This window comes from Ciconia boyciana, chromosome 31 (genome assembly GCF_034638445.1).
Source record: "Ciconia boyciana chromosome 31, ASM3463844v1, whole genome shotgun sequence".
Taxonomy (NCBI): domain Eukaryota; kingdom Metazoa; phylum Chordata; class Aves; order Ciconiiformes; family Ciconiidae; genus Ciconia; species Ciconia boyciana.
The window spans coordinates 142,231-155,452 of NC_132964.1; the positions used below are offsets into that span (position 1 = coordinate 142,231).

The 13,222-nt window shown below is 71.6% G+C and overlaps 3 protein-coding genes across 3 annotated transcripts; 2 read left to right on the forward strand and 1 right to left on the reverse strand.

Annotated features, from left to right (window-relative positions):
* Window positions 1-868: 868 nt before the first annotated feature.
* GET3 (guided entry of tail-anchored proteins factor 3, ATPase) lies at window positions 869-3,381 on the reverse strand. Its single transcript, XM_072848470.1, has 7 exons — window positions 3,202-3,381; window positions 2,666-2,813; window positions 2,442-2,590; window positions 2,203-2,353; window positions 1,992-2,099; window positions 1,506-1,703; window positions 869-1,242 (listed from the first exon to the last, which is right to left on the reverse strand). The coding sequence occupies exons 1-7, from the start codon at window positions 3,366-3,368 to the stop codon at window positions 1,111-1,113; spliced, it is 1,053 nt and encodes a 350-aa protein (XP_072704571.1). The 5' UTR covers window positions 3,369-3,381; the 3' UTR covers window positions 869-1,110.
* Window positions 3,382-3,563: 182 nt separating this feature from the next.
* On the forward strand, window positions 3,564-5,175 carry TRIR (telomerase RNA component interacting RNase). The gene is made up of 3 exons (XM_072848471.1): window positions 3,564-3,853; window positions 4,584-4,661; window positions 4,761-5,175. The coding sequence occupies exons 1-3, from the start codon at window positions 3,614-3,616 to the stop codon at window positions 4,866-4,868; spliced, it is 426 nt and encodes a 141-aa protein (XP_072704572.1). The 5' UTR covers window positions 3,564-3,613; the 3' UTR covers window positions 4,869-5,175.
* A 1,597-nt stretch (window positions 5,176-6,772) lies between these two features.
* On the forward strand, window positions 6,773-13,143 carry TNPO2 (transportin 2). Its single transcript, XM_072848463.1, has 24 exons — window positions 6,773-7,058; window positions 7,313-7,388; window positions 7,572-7,721; window positions 7,786-7,892; window positions 7,959-8,092; window positions 8,586-8,667; window positions 8,766-8,888; window positions 8,979-9,097; window positions 9,175-9,235; window positions 9,495-9,660; window positions 9,793-9,945; window positions 10,033-10,258; window positions 10,470-10,641; window positions 10,874-10,960; window positions 11,053-11,160; window positions 11,257-11,415; window positions 11,495-11,582; window positions 11,707-11,805; window positions 11,891-11,986; window positions 12,101-12,176; window positions 12,274-12,373; window positions 12,640-12,714; window positions 12,810-12,941; window positions 13,035-13,143. Exons 1-23 carry the CDS (start codon window positions 6,960-6,962, stop codon window positions 12,915-12,917), a joined length of 2,664 nt encoding a protein of 887 aa, XP_072704564.1. The 5' UTR covers window positions 6,773-6,959; the 3' UTR covers window positions 12,918-12,941; window positions 13,035-13,143.
* Window positions 13,144-13,222: the final 79 nt, after the last annotated feature.

Consider the following 13,222-nt stretch of genomic DNA (forward strand, 5'->3'; position numbering starts at 1 on the left):
ACCCGGCACAGCCTGCGTACCCCTGGGGACACCACACAGGGCACCGCCACCCCCCCCGGGCTGGGCAGAGACCACCCCCCCCCCAAGCCCCCCATACCCCCCCTCACCTGCGGGAGACCCGAGCGTGGGGTGGCCACCGCCAGTCTGGGGCCCCCGTCACTGTCCCTGGGCCTTAAATACCGTCCTGGGGCTGGCCCTGCCCCGGGGCTGGGGGGGGACACGCCCGGGTCCCCCGGGGGTGGTGGTGGGGGGGGGGGGGGCGGCCGGACGCCTGGGTCCTTCCCCCGTAACCCCCAGGGGAGTGGCCGCTCCAGTCTGGCAGGTCCCGAGACCACCCCCCTCCCCGGGGGGAAACTGAGGCAGGGCTGGGGGGGGGGGAGGGGGGGGATTGGTGGCCCGGACGCCCGGGTCCCCCCGGGCGGGGCTGGCTCCAGCCCCGCGGCCTCGCGCCAGCAGCGGGGTCGCGGGGACAGATCGCAGCGGGACGTGGGACACGGGGCCGGGCCCGTGAGGGGTGGGGGCCACGGCCACGCGGCCCCCCAGAACGCCGGAGCCCCGCTACTGCGGCCCCACCACCCTCCTGGTGCCCAGACCCCCCCTGCTGCGGCCCCCCTCCCCCGGGAACCCCAGCACTCGGCTCCCCCTCCCCCTCCCCGTGCCCCGTTAGTTAATCCGCCCCGAGCACTAATGAGGGTCCCCGCGTCCTGCCCGGGCCCCGCGCCAACCGGCGCTGACGTCACCCCCGGTGCCAGGCCAAGCCCCGCGGCCCCCGGGGGACCCAAATGTCCGGGCCCCCCCCTCCAAGTGCCACGCAGCGAACCCAGGCGTCCGTTGCCCTCCCCTCCCCAAAACACCCAAGAGCCGCCTCTCCGCTTCCCGAATTTATTATTTACACAAGGTCCCCTGGGGGTCCCGTCTCTGCCCCCCCGGCCGGGGGGGGGACGGGACGGGGAGGGAGGGGGGACAGAGCAGCCCCGGCGGGGCCGCGGTGCTGGTTGGCCGCAGCCTGGAGGTGGGGGCTGCGTGCGGGGGGGTGGGCAGAGCCGTCCTGCCCCTCCTGGGGGGGGGAATAAATACCGGCTGCCCCCCCCTGGGGGGCGTGGGGGGGGGCTATTTGGGGCTGGGGGGCTGGTAGGGGTCCAGCAGGAGGGAGGAGAAGGTGTTCACTTTGTCAGCCCCCCGCACCTCGTGGGGCAGCAGCGGCAGCTTCACGATGTGGAAATCCTCGTACAGGTCCTCCATCTGCGGGGAGAGCGGGGTGGGGGCAGGGACCCGGGCGTCCGGGCCCCCAACCCCCCCAGCGACCCCCCCACGGCCTCGGGGAGGGTGCCGGGCATCCAGGCTCCCCAGATTCCACCCCTCCCAAGACCCCCTCCCCTCCCAGAGCCGGGCAGGGTCCCAGGCGCCTGGGCTCCCCAAATGCTAACGCTCCCCTTGACCCCGCCCAGGCTCCCCAAACTCGGCCCCCTCGCCCCCCCGCCCCGAGCCCCGCACCCCGGCGGTACCTGGTCGAGGTACTTGGCCTGGATCTTGTGCCGGGCCTCGCACATCTTGCAGGGCCGCTGGGGGTCGGGGAAGACGAGCTGGTTCACCACGATGTTGTGGGTGTCGATGCGGCACTTGGCCAGCTCCTGGATCAGCCGCTCGGTCTCGTAGAGCGAGAGGAACTCGGCGATGCAGACGCAGATGAACGTCGTCTGCTCCTGCCGCCCCCGGCCCCCGCACCGCGCTCAGCGTGACGCCGCGCTCGGCGGCACGGCCGCACCACGCTCAGCATCCCCGCCGCGGGCCCCGCTGCCCGGCACGGAGGCCCCAGAGGCGTCCCGGCCCAGCCCCGCGGTGGAGAACTCCCCGCAGGAATGCGCACGGACCGGCTCGGCCACGTCCCGGTCCCCCTCCTGGCATCCCCGCTCCCCTCCTTGGCATCCCCGTCCCTCTCCCGGCGTCCCCGTGCCCCCCAGAGGAGCCCCCTGCCCCGCCGGTGGCCTTACCGGGTCCTTGAACTGCTCGCTGACGGAGCGGATGACGGGCAGCGTCTCCTCCAGCTTGGAGGCCAGCTGGTCGGCGTTCATGTCCCCCAGCCCCAGCATGTTGCACATCTGGGGGAGGTGGCGGTGAGATTCGACCTCCCGAGGCCACACATGCTGTCGCGTGTCCCCCCCCCTGCCGCGGGGGTCCTGTCCCCGCGGCCCCTGTCCTCACCTGGGAGATGAAGGGGCTGATCTGGTTCTTGATCTGCATGAGGCGGCCCAGGCCCCGCTCCACAATGGTGGGGAAATTGAGCAGCCGCAGCGTGTGGCCAGTGGGTGCCGTGTCGAAGACCACCACCGAGAAATTCATGCCCTTCACCAGCCTGCGGGGCCAGCAGGCGGGTCAGCGGGGCCGCAAGCCCACGGCTCAGCGCCCAGTGGGCCCCCCCGGCCCCGTAGAGCCCCGCTCACCTCATCACCTCAGCGTAGCTCATGGCCTCGTCGATGCCGGGGAAGGCGCTCATGGCCTCCTGCATCATCTTCTTGCCCATGCTCAGCATGTTGTCCTCCTCGAAGAACTCGTCGGGCAGCTCTGCCACCCCCAGGCTGGGGTCGATCTCCTGCCGGGGTTCGGAGGGTGAGAGGGGCCGGGGCCGGGGGGGGGGGCTGGGCTCCAGGGTGCATCCCAGACTCACCATGGCGAAGAGGTTGTCGTAGCCCTTGACTTTGGTGGGGACCTTGGAGAACTTCTGGTCGAACGCGTCGGAGATGTTGTGCGCGGGGTCGGTGGAGATGATGAGGACGCTCTCCCGCACCTTCGAGAGCTGCACGGCCAGGCTGCAGCTGGGGGGACAGCGGTGACGGCGGGGGGGGGGGGCTGCAGCCGGCCGGGGTCCCGGTGGCCTCCGTGGGTGGGGAGCTGCCGCCCACGGCCCCTCGTGATGGGGTGGCCCCGCGGGGGGGCCGGGTCTGCCTTCTCCCCGAGGGGATCCAGCCCCGTCCCTTCACCCTGAAGGGCTCCAGCCTGGCTCCCCCCCGGGGCGGTTCGGTCGGGTCCCCCCCTGCCCGGTGGTCTGGGCCGGTTCCCCCGCCGGTGGCCCGGTCCGGTTCCCCCACCCCAGGGCGGCCGGGCCCAACGCTCCCCTGGGCGGCCTGGCCCTGTGCCTCCCCCGGGGACCCGATCCCTCCCGGGGACCCGATCCCCCGCGGGCCCGGCCCGGCCCCGCCGCACCTGCAGGTGGTCTTGCCCACGCCGCCCTTCCCGCCCACGAAGATCCACTTGAGGCTCCGCTGCTCGATGATGTTCGCCAGCGTCGGCTCCAGCGGCTCCACGTCGGGCGCGTCCTCGAACTCCTCCGCCTCCGGCCCCCACCCGCCCGCCGTCGCCGCCGCCGCCATCTTCCCCCGCGCCGCCGCGCCGCCGGCCCGCCCGCGCCCTGATTGGCCGCCGCCCAGCCGCGCTCTCCCGCCCCCTGCGACCGATTGGCCATCGCGCCTGGCGATCCGGCGGGGGGCGGGACAGCGCGGAGAGCGCCCCGCGCGTTGCCCGGCAACACCGCCTCGACGGCCGTCGCGCTGACGTCATCTCCCGGCGCCGCGCGCTTCCCGGCGTCCTCCGCGGCGCGGCGTTCACGGCGGACAAGATGGAGGCGCACGGCGAAGAGGGGGAGGCCCCGTCGCCGCCGCCCGGGCCCGGCGGCGGCGTGAACGTCTTCGCCAACGATGGCAGCTTCCTGGAGCTCTTCAAGCGGAAGATGGAGGCGGAGCAGCAGCGGGAGCGCGAGGCGGCGGCAGCGGCGGCCGCGGAGGCCCCCGGCGGCGCCGGGCCCGGCCCGCACCGCCCGTCCGACGGCTCGAAGAGGAGCGGCGGCGCCCTCAGCTTCGTAAGGACGCGGGGCCCGCGGCCTCCTCCCGCCCCCGCTGCTGCCCGGCCTGCCCGCCCGCTGCGAGGCCCCGGCTGAGGGTTCCCGGGGGTAGCGGCGCCCTCGGGCTGGCTCCGGGGGTGGCGGCGGCGGCGGCGGCGGCTTCCCCCCGGCAGCGGCTGCCTGCTGCGGGGAGAGCTTCCCCACGCGAGCCGTTTCCCCAGGCGCGCGCGCAGGCCCCGGTTTTGCCGGTGGCGCGTCCCGGGAGCTGGGCCGGGGCCCTCGGCGGGGCCGGCGGCACTGGGGCCCTGGAGCTCTGCGGGGGCCTGCGGTCGTCGAGCTGGGGGGCACGTCCCGGGGGCGGTGCTGGCGCTCTGTGGAGCGGTCCTGGGGGCCGCTCGGGGCTCCCTGCTGCGCTGCCTTTTTTTTTTTTTTTCCCCCTGTCTCTTGTTAAACCGCATCAAGCAGCACCGAAATCCTTCATTCCTGGGGGGAATGGAGGCGGCTCCGGCTGCTCCGGCACCGCTGTTCCCCAAGGGACGTCACCCCTGTCCTCGGGGACGGCAGCGGCCACCGGCCCCCCTCCCCCCCCCCGGGCAGGAGCGGGGTCCCCACGGTGTCGCCCGCTGCGGATGGACGGACGGACGTCTGCCGGCTGGGGTCTGACGGACGTCCCTCCTGTTCCGTTGTGCAGGGGGCGGCGCTGTCCCCGCGGCGTGTGTAACGGTGGCAGTTCTGTCCCTTCCCCCAGGTGGGCAGGCGGCGAGGGGGGAACAAGCTGGCCCTGAAGACAGGAGTGGTGGCCAAGAAGCAAAAGACGGACGAGGAGGTGGGTGTCCCCGGACCCCCGACCCCTCCCGGGGGGGAAACACGGTGCTGCCGGGGCGTGCCGCGCTCACCGACCTCATTTCCCCTCGGTTTTTTGTAGGTGTTGACGAGTAAAGGCGACGCCTGGGCCAAATACATGGCGGAGGTGAAAAAGTACAAGGCGCACCAGTGCAGCGACGACGACAAAACCCGGCCCCTGGTGAAATAACGCCCGCGCCCGGACTCGCCCCTGTATATACTTATTTAAGGGCGGGGGAGGCGCCGGCCCCGCCCCTTTTATATCTATAAATACCGATCGCGCGCCTGGGGCCGCCGCTCCCGCCCTGCCGGCAACCAGGACTTTACGCCGGCCGGCAAACTGCTGCCGCTGCCGCCCGCTGGGACCCGCCGCCGCTCCTCCCCCCGCCCGGCCCGGGGGGGGTACGGTTTTGGGGTAGAAAGCGGAGAAACGGGGAGGGGAGAGGCGGGAGCGGAGGGGCCGCTGTCGCAGCATTAAAGACCTCGGAGATTTCGGATCCGCCGAGCGACTTGTGGGTGTTTTTGGGGAGGGGGCGGCCCCCCCCAGGCGTTACCCTGGTCTCGCGGGTTTGGGGGTCTCCTGGTGTTTGGGGGCGAGACGCCGGCACCCCCTGTGTCACCGCTGTGGTGGGGTGACGCAACCCGCCCCCCGCTGTCACCCGCTGGGGGGGTACAGCCCCCCCCCCCTAGCCACGACACCGAGGGACTCTGAGTCTTCCAGCCTTCAACCCTTTATTTATTGCCCCCCCCCCCCCACCCACCGAACTTTCACTGATTTGGGTTTTTTTTTCCCCCAGTAAAGCTGGGGCGGGAGGTGGCTGTGCCTCGGGGGGGGACGTGCAGTCTGCACCCTGCTGGGGGGGGCCTGGGGGCAGGAGGAGTGCGGGCAGGGCCAGGACCCTTGGGGCAAACTCCAGCAGAGGACACGGGCAGGTTTGTGGTCCCAGTTCACCCCAGTTGCTCCCAGTTCCCCCCGTGCACTGTGATCACCCCAGTTCCTCCACCCACTGTTCCCCGTGCACCCGGATTCCCCTGCGTTCCCCTTCCCGCTCCCCCCAGCACACCCTGATCCCCCCGCCCTCCCAGTGCTCCCAGTCCCCCCAGTCCACTCCATTTCCTCCCCCCGGACCTGGCGGGCCGCGGCCGGCGCCGCTCACCCGGTGCTGGGCGGGTGAGGCCGCCGCCGGCCGTGTCCGCCGCTCCCCGGGCCGGGCCTGCGCGGGGGAGGCCTCACCCCCACCCCTCCCGGCAGTGGTACGGCCCCCGCCGCGGGGTGTGCTGGGAGATGCAGTCCGGCGCTTGGGGGGCGGGGACTCCGCGCATGCGCGCAGCCGCTCCGCCCCTTCCCCACGTGGCCCCGCCTCCGGCCCACGTGACGCGCGCCGTCCTTCCCGCGCACTCACGTGGTGCCCGCGGCGGGGCGGACGGTGGCCGGCGGGGGTCAGCGCCCGCGTGCCGCGCTCGCTCCCTCCGGGCAGCGCCGGTGCCCCGCGGCTGCGCGAGGCCGCCCCGATTCCCGCCCCCCTCCCCCCGCCCGCCCCACCCCCGCCCCCGAGCCCCGGGACTCCCCGGCAGGTACCGGCCCGGCGGGAGCGCGGGGGCGGCGGGGAAGCGGCGCGGGGCCTGGCGGGCGGGGAGGCCCTGCAGGGACCGGGCTGAGGGGGCGCTGAGAGGGGGTGAAGGAGGCCGGGCGGGTAATCGGGGGTTCGGGGGGGCACGCCGGTGCCGGGGGAGCGGCGGGAAATGGGGCCGTGTCGCGGGGTAGGGGTGCTGATGGCGGGGGGGCGGGGCGGCGGGGGCGAGAGGATCAAACCGGGGGGCGGGGGAAGCTGCGGGGCAAACGGGGGTGCAGGGGGGTGGGGGCAGCTGGGGAGGGGCTGCTGGCACGGCCGGGGGCGTTTATAGCCTGGGGGGGGCAGTGTGGGGGGGGGGTATCTGGGCAACCCCCTTTAACGGGGCACCCCCGTCCCCAGGTGCGCGGCGCGTCCCCGCCGCCGTCCTCCGTCCGCCCCCGGCTGCCGCGTGGAAGGGCCCCGCCGCGCCCCCGGCCGCGGTGGGGGGCCCCGCCATCCTCGCCCCCCCCCCCATACCTCGCGCCCCCCGGGAGCCGTGCTCATCCCGGGGGCGTCCCCTCCGCCTCCCCCCGCGGCTCCCGCTTGCGGCCGGCGCTGCCGGTAGATCCCCGTCCCGCTTCCTGCCCGCCCCCGCAGGGATCCGGGGCCTGCGCCCCCCGCGCCCCCCGGCCGCTGACCCCCGCGCCCCCCAGGACCCCCCAGCCGCCATGGACTGGCAGCCGGACGAGCAGGGCCTGCAGCAGGTCCTGCCGCTGCTGAAGGACTCGCAGTCCCCCAACACGGCCACGCAGCGCGTTGTGCAGGACGTATCCTGAGGCAGGGGGCCGGGACCCCGGGGGGACGCGGGGCGGGGGGTGACGACAGAAGCACCCATGGCCGTTGGAGCCAGGGAAAGGGGAATTGGGGATCTCCCTCTGTTGAGGGGGTCAGCAGCCGTGGGAGACGGGGCCGGCTGGAGCTCTGGAGGGGCAGGACCTGGGGAACGGGGGGGGGGGGGGGGGTTTCGGCCACGTTAATGCGGGACAGCGTCCCCGTCCCTGTCCTTAACCGCCCGGGGCAGAAGCTGAAGCAGCTGAACCAATTCCCCGACTTCAACAACTACCTGATCTTCGTGCTGACGCGGCTCAAGTCTGAAGGTGGGTCGCTCTGCGGCCGGGGGTGGTTTGGGGTCTCCTGGGTCCCGGGGAGGTGGCAGAGGCGTTTAGGGGGCGGCAGAGGCGGATGCAGGAGCTGAGCCCGCCCGTTTCGGGCTCGGGGAGGTGGAAGTGGAGGGGATGTGCATTGCGGCCCCCCCTCATTAACGATTTGTGCCCCTGCAGATGAGCCGACGCGGTCGCTCAGTGGCCTGATCCTGAAGAACAACGTCAAGGCGCACTACCAGAGCTTCCCCCAGCCCGTGGCCGAGTTCATCAAGCAGGAGTGCCTCAACAACATCGGGGACGCGTCCTCCCTCATCCGGGCCACCATCGGTGAGACGGGGCGGGGGCCCCGGCGGGGACCCCTGGCCCCCCCGCGCTAACGACCCCCCCGCAGGCATCCTCATCACCACCATCGCCTCCAAGGGGGAGCTGCAGATGTGGCCGGAGCTGCTGCCTCAGCTCTGCAACCTGCTCAACTCGGAGGACTACAACACGTGCGAGGTGCGGGGGACCGGCCGGGGGGGCCGGGGGGGCGGCGGCCAGCACTGACACCCCTCTGGCGCGCAGGGGGCGTTCGGGGCCCTGCAGAAGATCTGCGAGGACTCCTCCGAGCTCCTGGACAGCGACGCGCTCAACCGGCCCCTCAACGTCATGATCCCCAAGTTCCTCCAGTTCTTCAAGCACTGCAGCCCCAAGATCAGGTACGGGTGCGCTTTGGGGGGGACACGCTTGTCCCCCTGCGGCCCCACGGTCGGGTGTGGAGGGGTCGGGGGGCCCAGCCGGGGTGGGAATGTTGGGGGGGCCGCGCCCAGAGCCGTCACGTGGCCATTTGACGAGATGGGGTGGGAATGAGCTGTTTCTGTGCCCACTGCCACTGGCTGTAGTTTTCCTTGGGGTCCCCTTGTCCCCGTCCTTCCCCCCAGTGGGTGGTCCGGCTCCGTCCGTGCCCCCGTTGGGGTGGTGCGGGGATTTGGGCTCCCCCAGACTGGGCAGCTCCAGCTCGGCCCGTCCCCATGTCCCCAAATCGTCCCAAGGGGACCCTGTGCGTGTCCCCCCCTCACAAGTCAATTCAGTACTGTGGGGTCTGGGAGGGGCAGGTGGCTGGGCTGACTCCCCCCCCCCCCCCACCTCCTGGCTCCGCATCGTTAGCTAACAAGCCTGCCAGACCCCCCGCCACGGTCTGTCTCCCCCCAGGTCCCACGCCATCGCCTGCGTCAACCAGTTCATCATGGACCGGGCTCAGGTGCTGATGGAGAACATCGACACCTTCATCGAGGTGAGCAGCCGGGTGGGGGGAACCCCCCCGCAGCCCCCCCCAGAGCAGCCCCGAGGGCGGTTGGGGGTGAACGGGCTCCCGTGTGTGTCCCCCCCCAGCATCTCTTCGCTCTGGCGGTGGATGAGGACCCCGAGGTACGGAAGAACGTGTGCCGTGCGCTGGTGATGCTGCTGGAGGTCCGCATCGACCGCCTCATCCCCCACATGCACAGCATCATCCAGGTGAGATGGGGGGGGGGGGGACAGGCAGGTGTCCACGGGACCCCCGGGTGGGCGGGTTGGGGGGCTGACGCACCCCCCCGCCCCCCGCAGTACATGCTGCAGCGGACGCAGGACAGCGACGAGAACGTGGCGCTGGAGGCCTGCGAGTTCTGGCTGACGCTGGCCGAGCAGCCCATCTGCAAGGAGGTGCTGACCTCCCACCTGGTGCAGTGAGTGCTCGGGATGGCCCCCTCCCGCCCCCCAGGCCCCCCCCCAGCCCCTCAGTTCCCCCCTTTGCCCCCCACAGGCTCATCCCCATCCTGGTGAACGGCATGAAGTACTCGGAGATCGACATCATCCTGCTCAAGGTACGATGTCGGGGTGAGAACGTGAGAGTGCTCGGCTCCCTGTCCCTCCTCCGGCTCTGTGGGGCTGGTACTGGTTAAACTGGAGGGACTGGGGCAAGGCGGGAGCTGCCCCGAGACCTCCCGGACATGATGACAGATTCAGAGCTGATGCCGGTGATGGCTGTTGTGTTCGTACTGTCTGATCCATGGGGGCCGGGGATCCCTGGGACGGGCGGTTGGGGGTCCCCGTGACGTGACGTGACGTCCCCTGTCCCCGCAGGGGGACGTGGAGGAGGATGAGGCCATTCCTGACAGCGAGCAGGACATCAAGCCCCGCTTCCACAAGTCCCGCACAGTGACCCTGCAGCACGAGGAGGAGCGGCCGCAGGACCCCGATGACGCGGAGGACGAGGATGACGATGACACGCTCTCAGACTGGAACCTGAGTACGGGCTCGTGGGGGGTCCTGGCCCCGGGTGTGGGCTCCTGCAGTGATCCCTGGGGGTTAATTAAACCCCGAGGCGAGACGGTGCCCGCCCGGGAGGGATTAACCCCGTCCCCTCTTGCCTGCCCCGCAGGGAAGTGCTCGGCGGCTGCGCTGGACGTCCTGGCCAACGTCTTCCGGGAAGAGCTGCTCCCCCACCTCCTCCCGCTGCTCAAGGAGCTCCTCTTCCACCCCGAGTGGGTCATCAAGGAGTCGGGCATCCTCGTCCTGGGGGCCATCGCGGAAGGTGGGTGCCGCGCCGCCTGCCGCGGGCTATCCCCGAGCCACCGCCGTGCCGGAGCTGGGGGTCTCTGAGCCTCCCTGTGCCCCCCAGGCTGCATGCAGGGCATGGTGCCCTACCTGCCGGAGCTGATCCCCCACCTCATCCAATGCCTGTCGGACAAGAAGGCGCTGGTGCGCTCCATCGCCTGCTGGACCCTGAGCCGCTACGCCCACTGGGTGGTCAGCCAGCCCCCCGACATGTACCTCAAGCCCCTCATGACCGAGCTGCTCAAACGCATCCTCGACAGCAACAAGCGGGTGCAGGAGGCGGCGTGCAGGTAAGGGCTGGGGGCCGATTTGGGGCCTCCCGTGGCATTTTTGGGGCAGGATCCGCCGGACCCGAGCCCTTCTCTGGGCGGGATGAGGAACCTGACGAGTTGAGTCGCTGTGATGATGGCGTATTCGTACTGTCTGACCCAGAGCGGGGCCGCGCGGGGGGGCTCAGCCCTGGCCCCGGGGCGGGCCGCTCACCCCTTCTCCCCCGCCCAGCGCCTTCGCCACGCTGGAGGAGGAGGCCTGCACGGAGCTGGTGCCGTACCTCAGCTTCATCCTGGACACGCTGGTCTTCGCCTTCGGCAAGTACCAGCACAAGAACCTGCTGATCCTCTACGACGCCATCGGGACCCTCGCCGACTCGGTGGGGCACCACCTCAACCAGCTGGTACGACGTGGGGTGTCCCTCTCCCAGGGGTCCCCGCGGCACCCCGGTGCGTCCCTCCCCGTGCCCCAGCCCGGGACCGGTGATGACGAGTGACAACAGACATTCGAATCCCGAACCCCCGGTGTGGATCTCTCTGGTCTGATGGTCCCCGGGCTGAGGGGAGCGGCCCCGCGCCCCCCACGTCCCCCTCCCCGAGCCCCCTCCCGTGACGGCGTCTCTCCCCGGGGTGCAGGAGTACATCCAGAAGCTGATGCCTCCGCTCATCCAGAAGTGGAATGAGCTGAAGGACGAGGACAAGGACCTCTTCCCGCTGCTGGAGGTGAGCCGTGGGGCGCAGAGGGTGGCGGGGGGGGGGGGGGCTCCGTCCCCTCGGCCCCCTCCCACTCCCCTCGCTCTCCCCCCTGCCCGCAGTGCCTCTCCTCGGTGGCCACCGCCCTGCAGAGCGGGTTCCTGCCCTACTGCGAGCCCGTCTATCAGCGCTGCGTCACCCTGGTCCAGAAGACGCTGGCTCAGGCCATGGTGAGCCGCGGCCCCCCTTCCCCGGGCACCGGGGGGTGACCCACGGGGGGGTGTGACCCGCCGTGGGGTGACCGTGGCCCCCCCTGCTCCCCACAGATGTACAACCAGCACCCCGAGCAGTACGAGGCCCCCGACAAGGACTTCATGATCGTGGCCCTGGACCTGCTGAGCGGTTTGGCCGAGGGTCTTGGCTGCCACGTGGAGCAGCTGGTGGCTCGCAGCAACATCATGACGCTGCTCTTCCAGTGCATGCAGGTGCCCGGGACCCCCCCCTAACCCCAGCCCGGGGGCCGCCGGGACCCCCCCAGGCTCACCCCCTGCCCACTCCCCGCAGGACACCATGCCTGAGGTGCGGCAGAGCTCCTTCGCCCTCCTGGGCGACCTCACCAAGGCCTGCTTCGTACACGTCAAGCCCTGCATCGGTGGGTGCCGGGGCCGTGGGGGTCCCCTTGGGGGGCGGGGAGCAAAGCCGGGGGACCCCGAAAGGACGTGCTGGGGGCGCGGGGGGGGGGGGGGGCGCCTGCCGCTGACCCTGCCTCCCCCCAGCCGAGTTCATGCCCATCCTGGGCACCAACCTCAACCCCGAGTTCATCTCCGTCTGCAACAACGCGACCTGGGCCATCGGGGAGATCTGCATGCAGATGGGTGAGTGACTTGTGCCCCCCACAGCCCCCAGGAGCTCAGCCGAGCCCCCCCACCCTGACAACCCCTCCCCATCCCCTCCTGCCAGGGGCGGAGATGCAGCCCTACGTCCAGATGGTCCTGAACAACCTGGTGGAGATCATCAACCGCCCCAACACCCCCAAAACCCTCCTGGAGAACACGGGTGAGGCCGGGGGCACAGTGGGACCCCCAGGTGGGGGTTGGGGGGGGGGAGGATGTTTGCTGTGGGGGAGCCCCCCGGCTGCGCCCCCCCAAACCCCTTCCCTTCTGCCCGCAGCCATCACCATTGGGCGCCTGGGCTTCGTCTGCCCGCAGGAGGTGGCCCCCATGCTGCAGCAATTCATCCGGCCCTGGTGAGTTTTTGGGGTGGGGGGGGCTGTTTTAGGGGTCCCCCGCACCACCCTGGCAGGGGTGGGGGGCACTGAACCCCAATTCCCCCCCCCCCTTAAGGTGCACGTCGCTCCGTAACATCCGGGATAACGAAGAGAAGGACTCGGCTTTCCGTGGCATCTGTGTGATGATTGGGGTGAACCCCGGAGGGGTCGTGCAGGTATGGGGGGGCACCCCGCAGTTTTGGGGGGGGGGTGGGGGCTGCCCTTAAGCCACGGGGGGGCTGGGGGTTGCCCCTGAGCTGCGAGGGGAGCGGTCCCCGCTCCCCCGCGGCTCAGGGGCAACCCCCCGACCCCCCAGCTGGAGATTTTGGGGGGTGACTCAGCTGCAGCCTGGCTCTATCCAAAATGGGGGGGGGCCCTCTCCCCATAACCCCCCCTTATTTTGTCCTCTTGTCACCCCCCACCCCATTTTCCACCTCCCCAGGACTTCATATTCTTCTGCGATGCCGTCGCGTCCTGGGTGAGCCCCAAGGACGACCTGCGGGACATGTTCTATAAGGTCAGCGGGGAAAAGGGGGTAACTGGGGACTCCCCGCGCCGGGGTGGGGTTCAGCAGGGCCCCTCCCTCATTGTTACCCCCCCCACACCCCCCAGATCCTTCACGGCTTCAAGGACCAGGTGGGCGAGGAGAACTGGCAGCAGTTTTCGGAGCAGTTCCCACCCCTGCTCAAGGACCGGCTGGCGGCGTTTTATGGGGTCTAGGCCAGGCGGAGGCACTGGAACCAGGTCTGAGGAGGGGGGCAGCACCCCCAAAAAGACAGACACCCCCCCCCCACCCCAGACGGACAGACCCCCCGACTGCTCTCCTCTCTCCCGCAGGTCGGCGCCGGGAGGCCGTCGGGACGGCGGCCGTGAGCGGGCGACCCCGTGCCGTGCCCGGGGGTTCGGGGGCGGGAGGAGCCTCGTGGGGGAGCCAGGGCGCGGCGCCCCCCACCCCCACCCCGTCCCCAGCCGCCCCGGGGTGGGGGTGGGGGGCCCTGAGATCAGTTTCACCCCGGGGGAGAAGG

Excerpts from the sequence above, each read along its gene's own strand:
- TNPO2 (XM_072848463.1), top strand. The coding sequence starts at position 6,960 with ATGGACTGGCAGCCGGACGAGCAGGGCCTGCAGCAGGTCCTGCCGCTG. Across the intron at positions 7,893-7,958 it reads AGGACTACAACACGTGCGAG|GGGGCGTTCGGGGCCCTGCA; the intron begins GTGCGGGGGACC and ends TCTGGCGCGCAG. Across the intron at positions 9,098-9,174 it reads CTGACCTCCCACCTGGTGCA|GCTCATCCCCATCCTGGTGA; the intron begins GTGAGTGCTCGG and ends TGCCCCCCACAG.
- TRIR (XM_072848471.1), top strand. The coding sequence starts at position 3,614 with ATGGAGGCGCACGGCGAAGAGGGGGAGGCCCCGTCGCCGCCGCCCGGG. Across the intron at positions 3,854-4,583 it reads GCGGCGGCGCCCTCAGCTTC|GTGGGCAGGCGGCGAGGGGG; the intron begins GTAAGGACGCGG and ends CCCTTCCCCCAG. Across the intron at positions 4,662-4,760 it reads AGCAAAAGACGGACGAGGAG|GTGTTGACGAGTAAAGGCGA; the intron begins GTGGGTGTCCCC and ends GGTTTTTTGTAG.
- GET3 (XM_072848470.1), bottom strand. The coding sequence starts at position 3,368 with ATGGCGGCGGCGGCGACGGCGGGCGGGTGGGGGCCGGAGGCGGAGGAG. Across the intron at positions 2,591-2,665 it reads ACGACAACCTCTTCGCCATG|GAGATCGACCCCAGCCTGGG; the intron begins GTGAGTCTGGGA and ends GAACCCCGGCAG. Across the intron at positions 1,243-1,505 it reads AGGCCAAGTACCTCGACCAG|ATGGAGGACCTGTACGAGGA; the intron begins GTACCGCCGGGG and ends CTCTCCCCGCAG.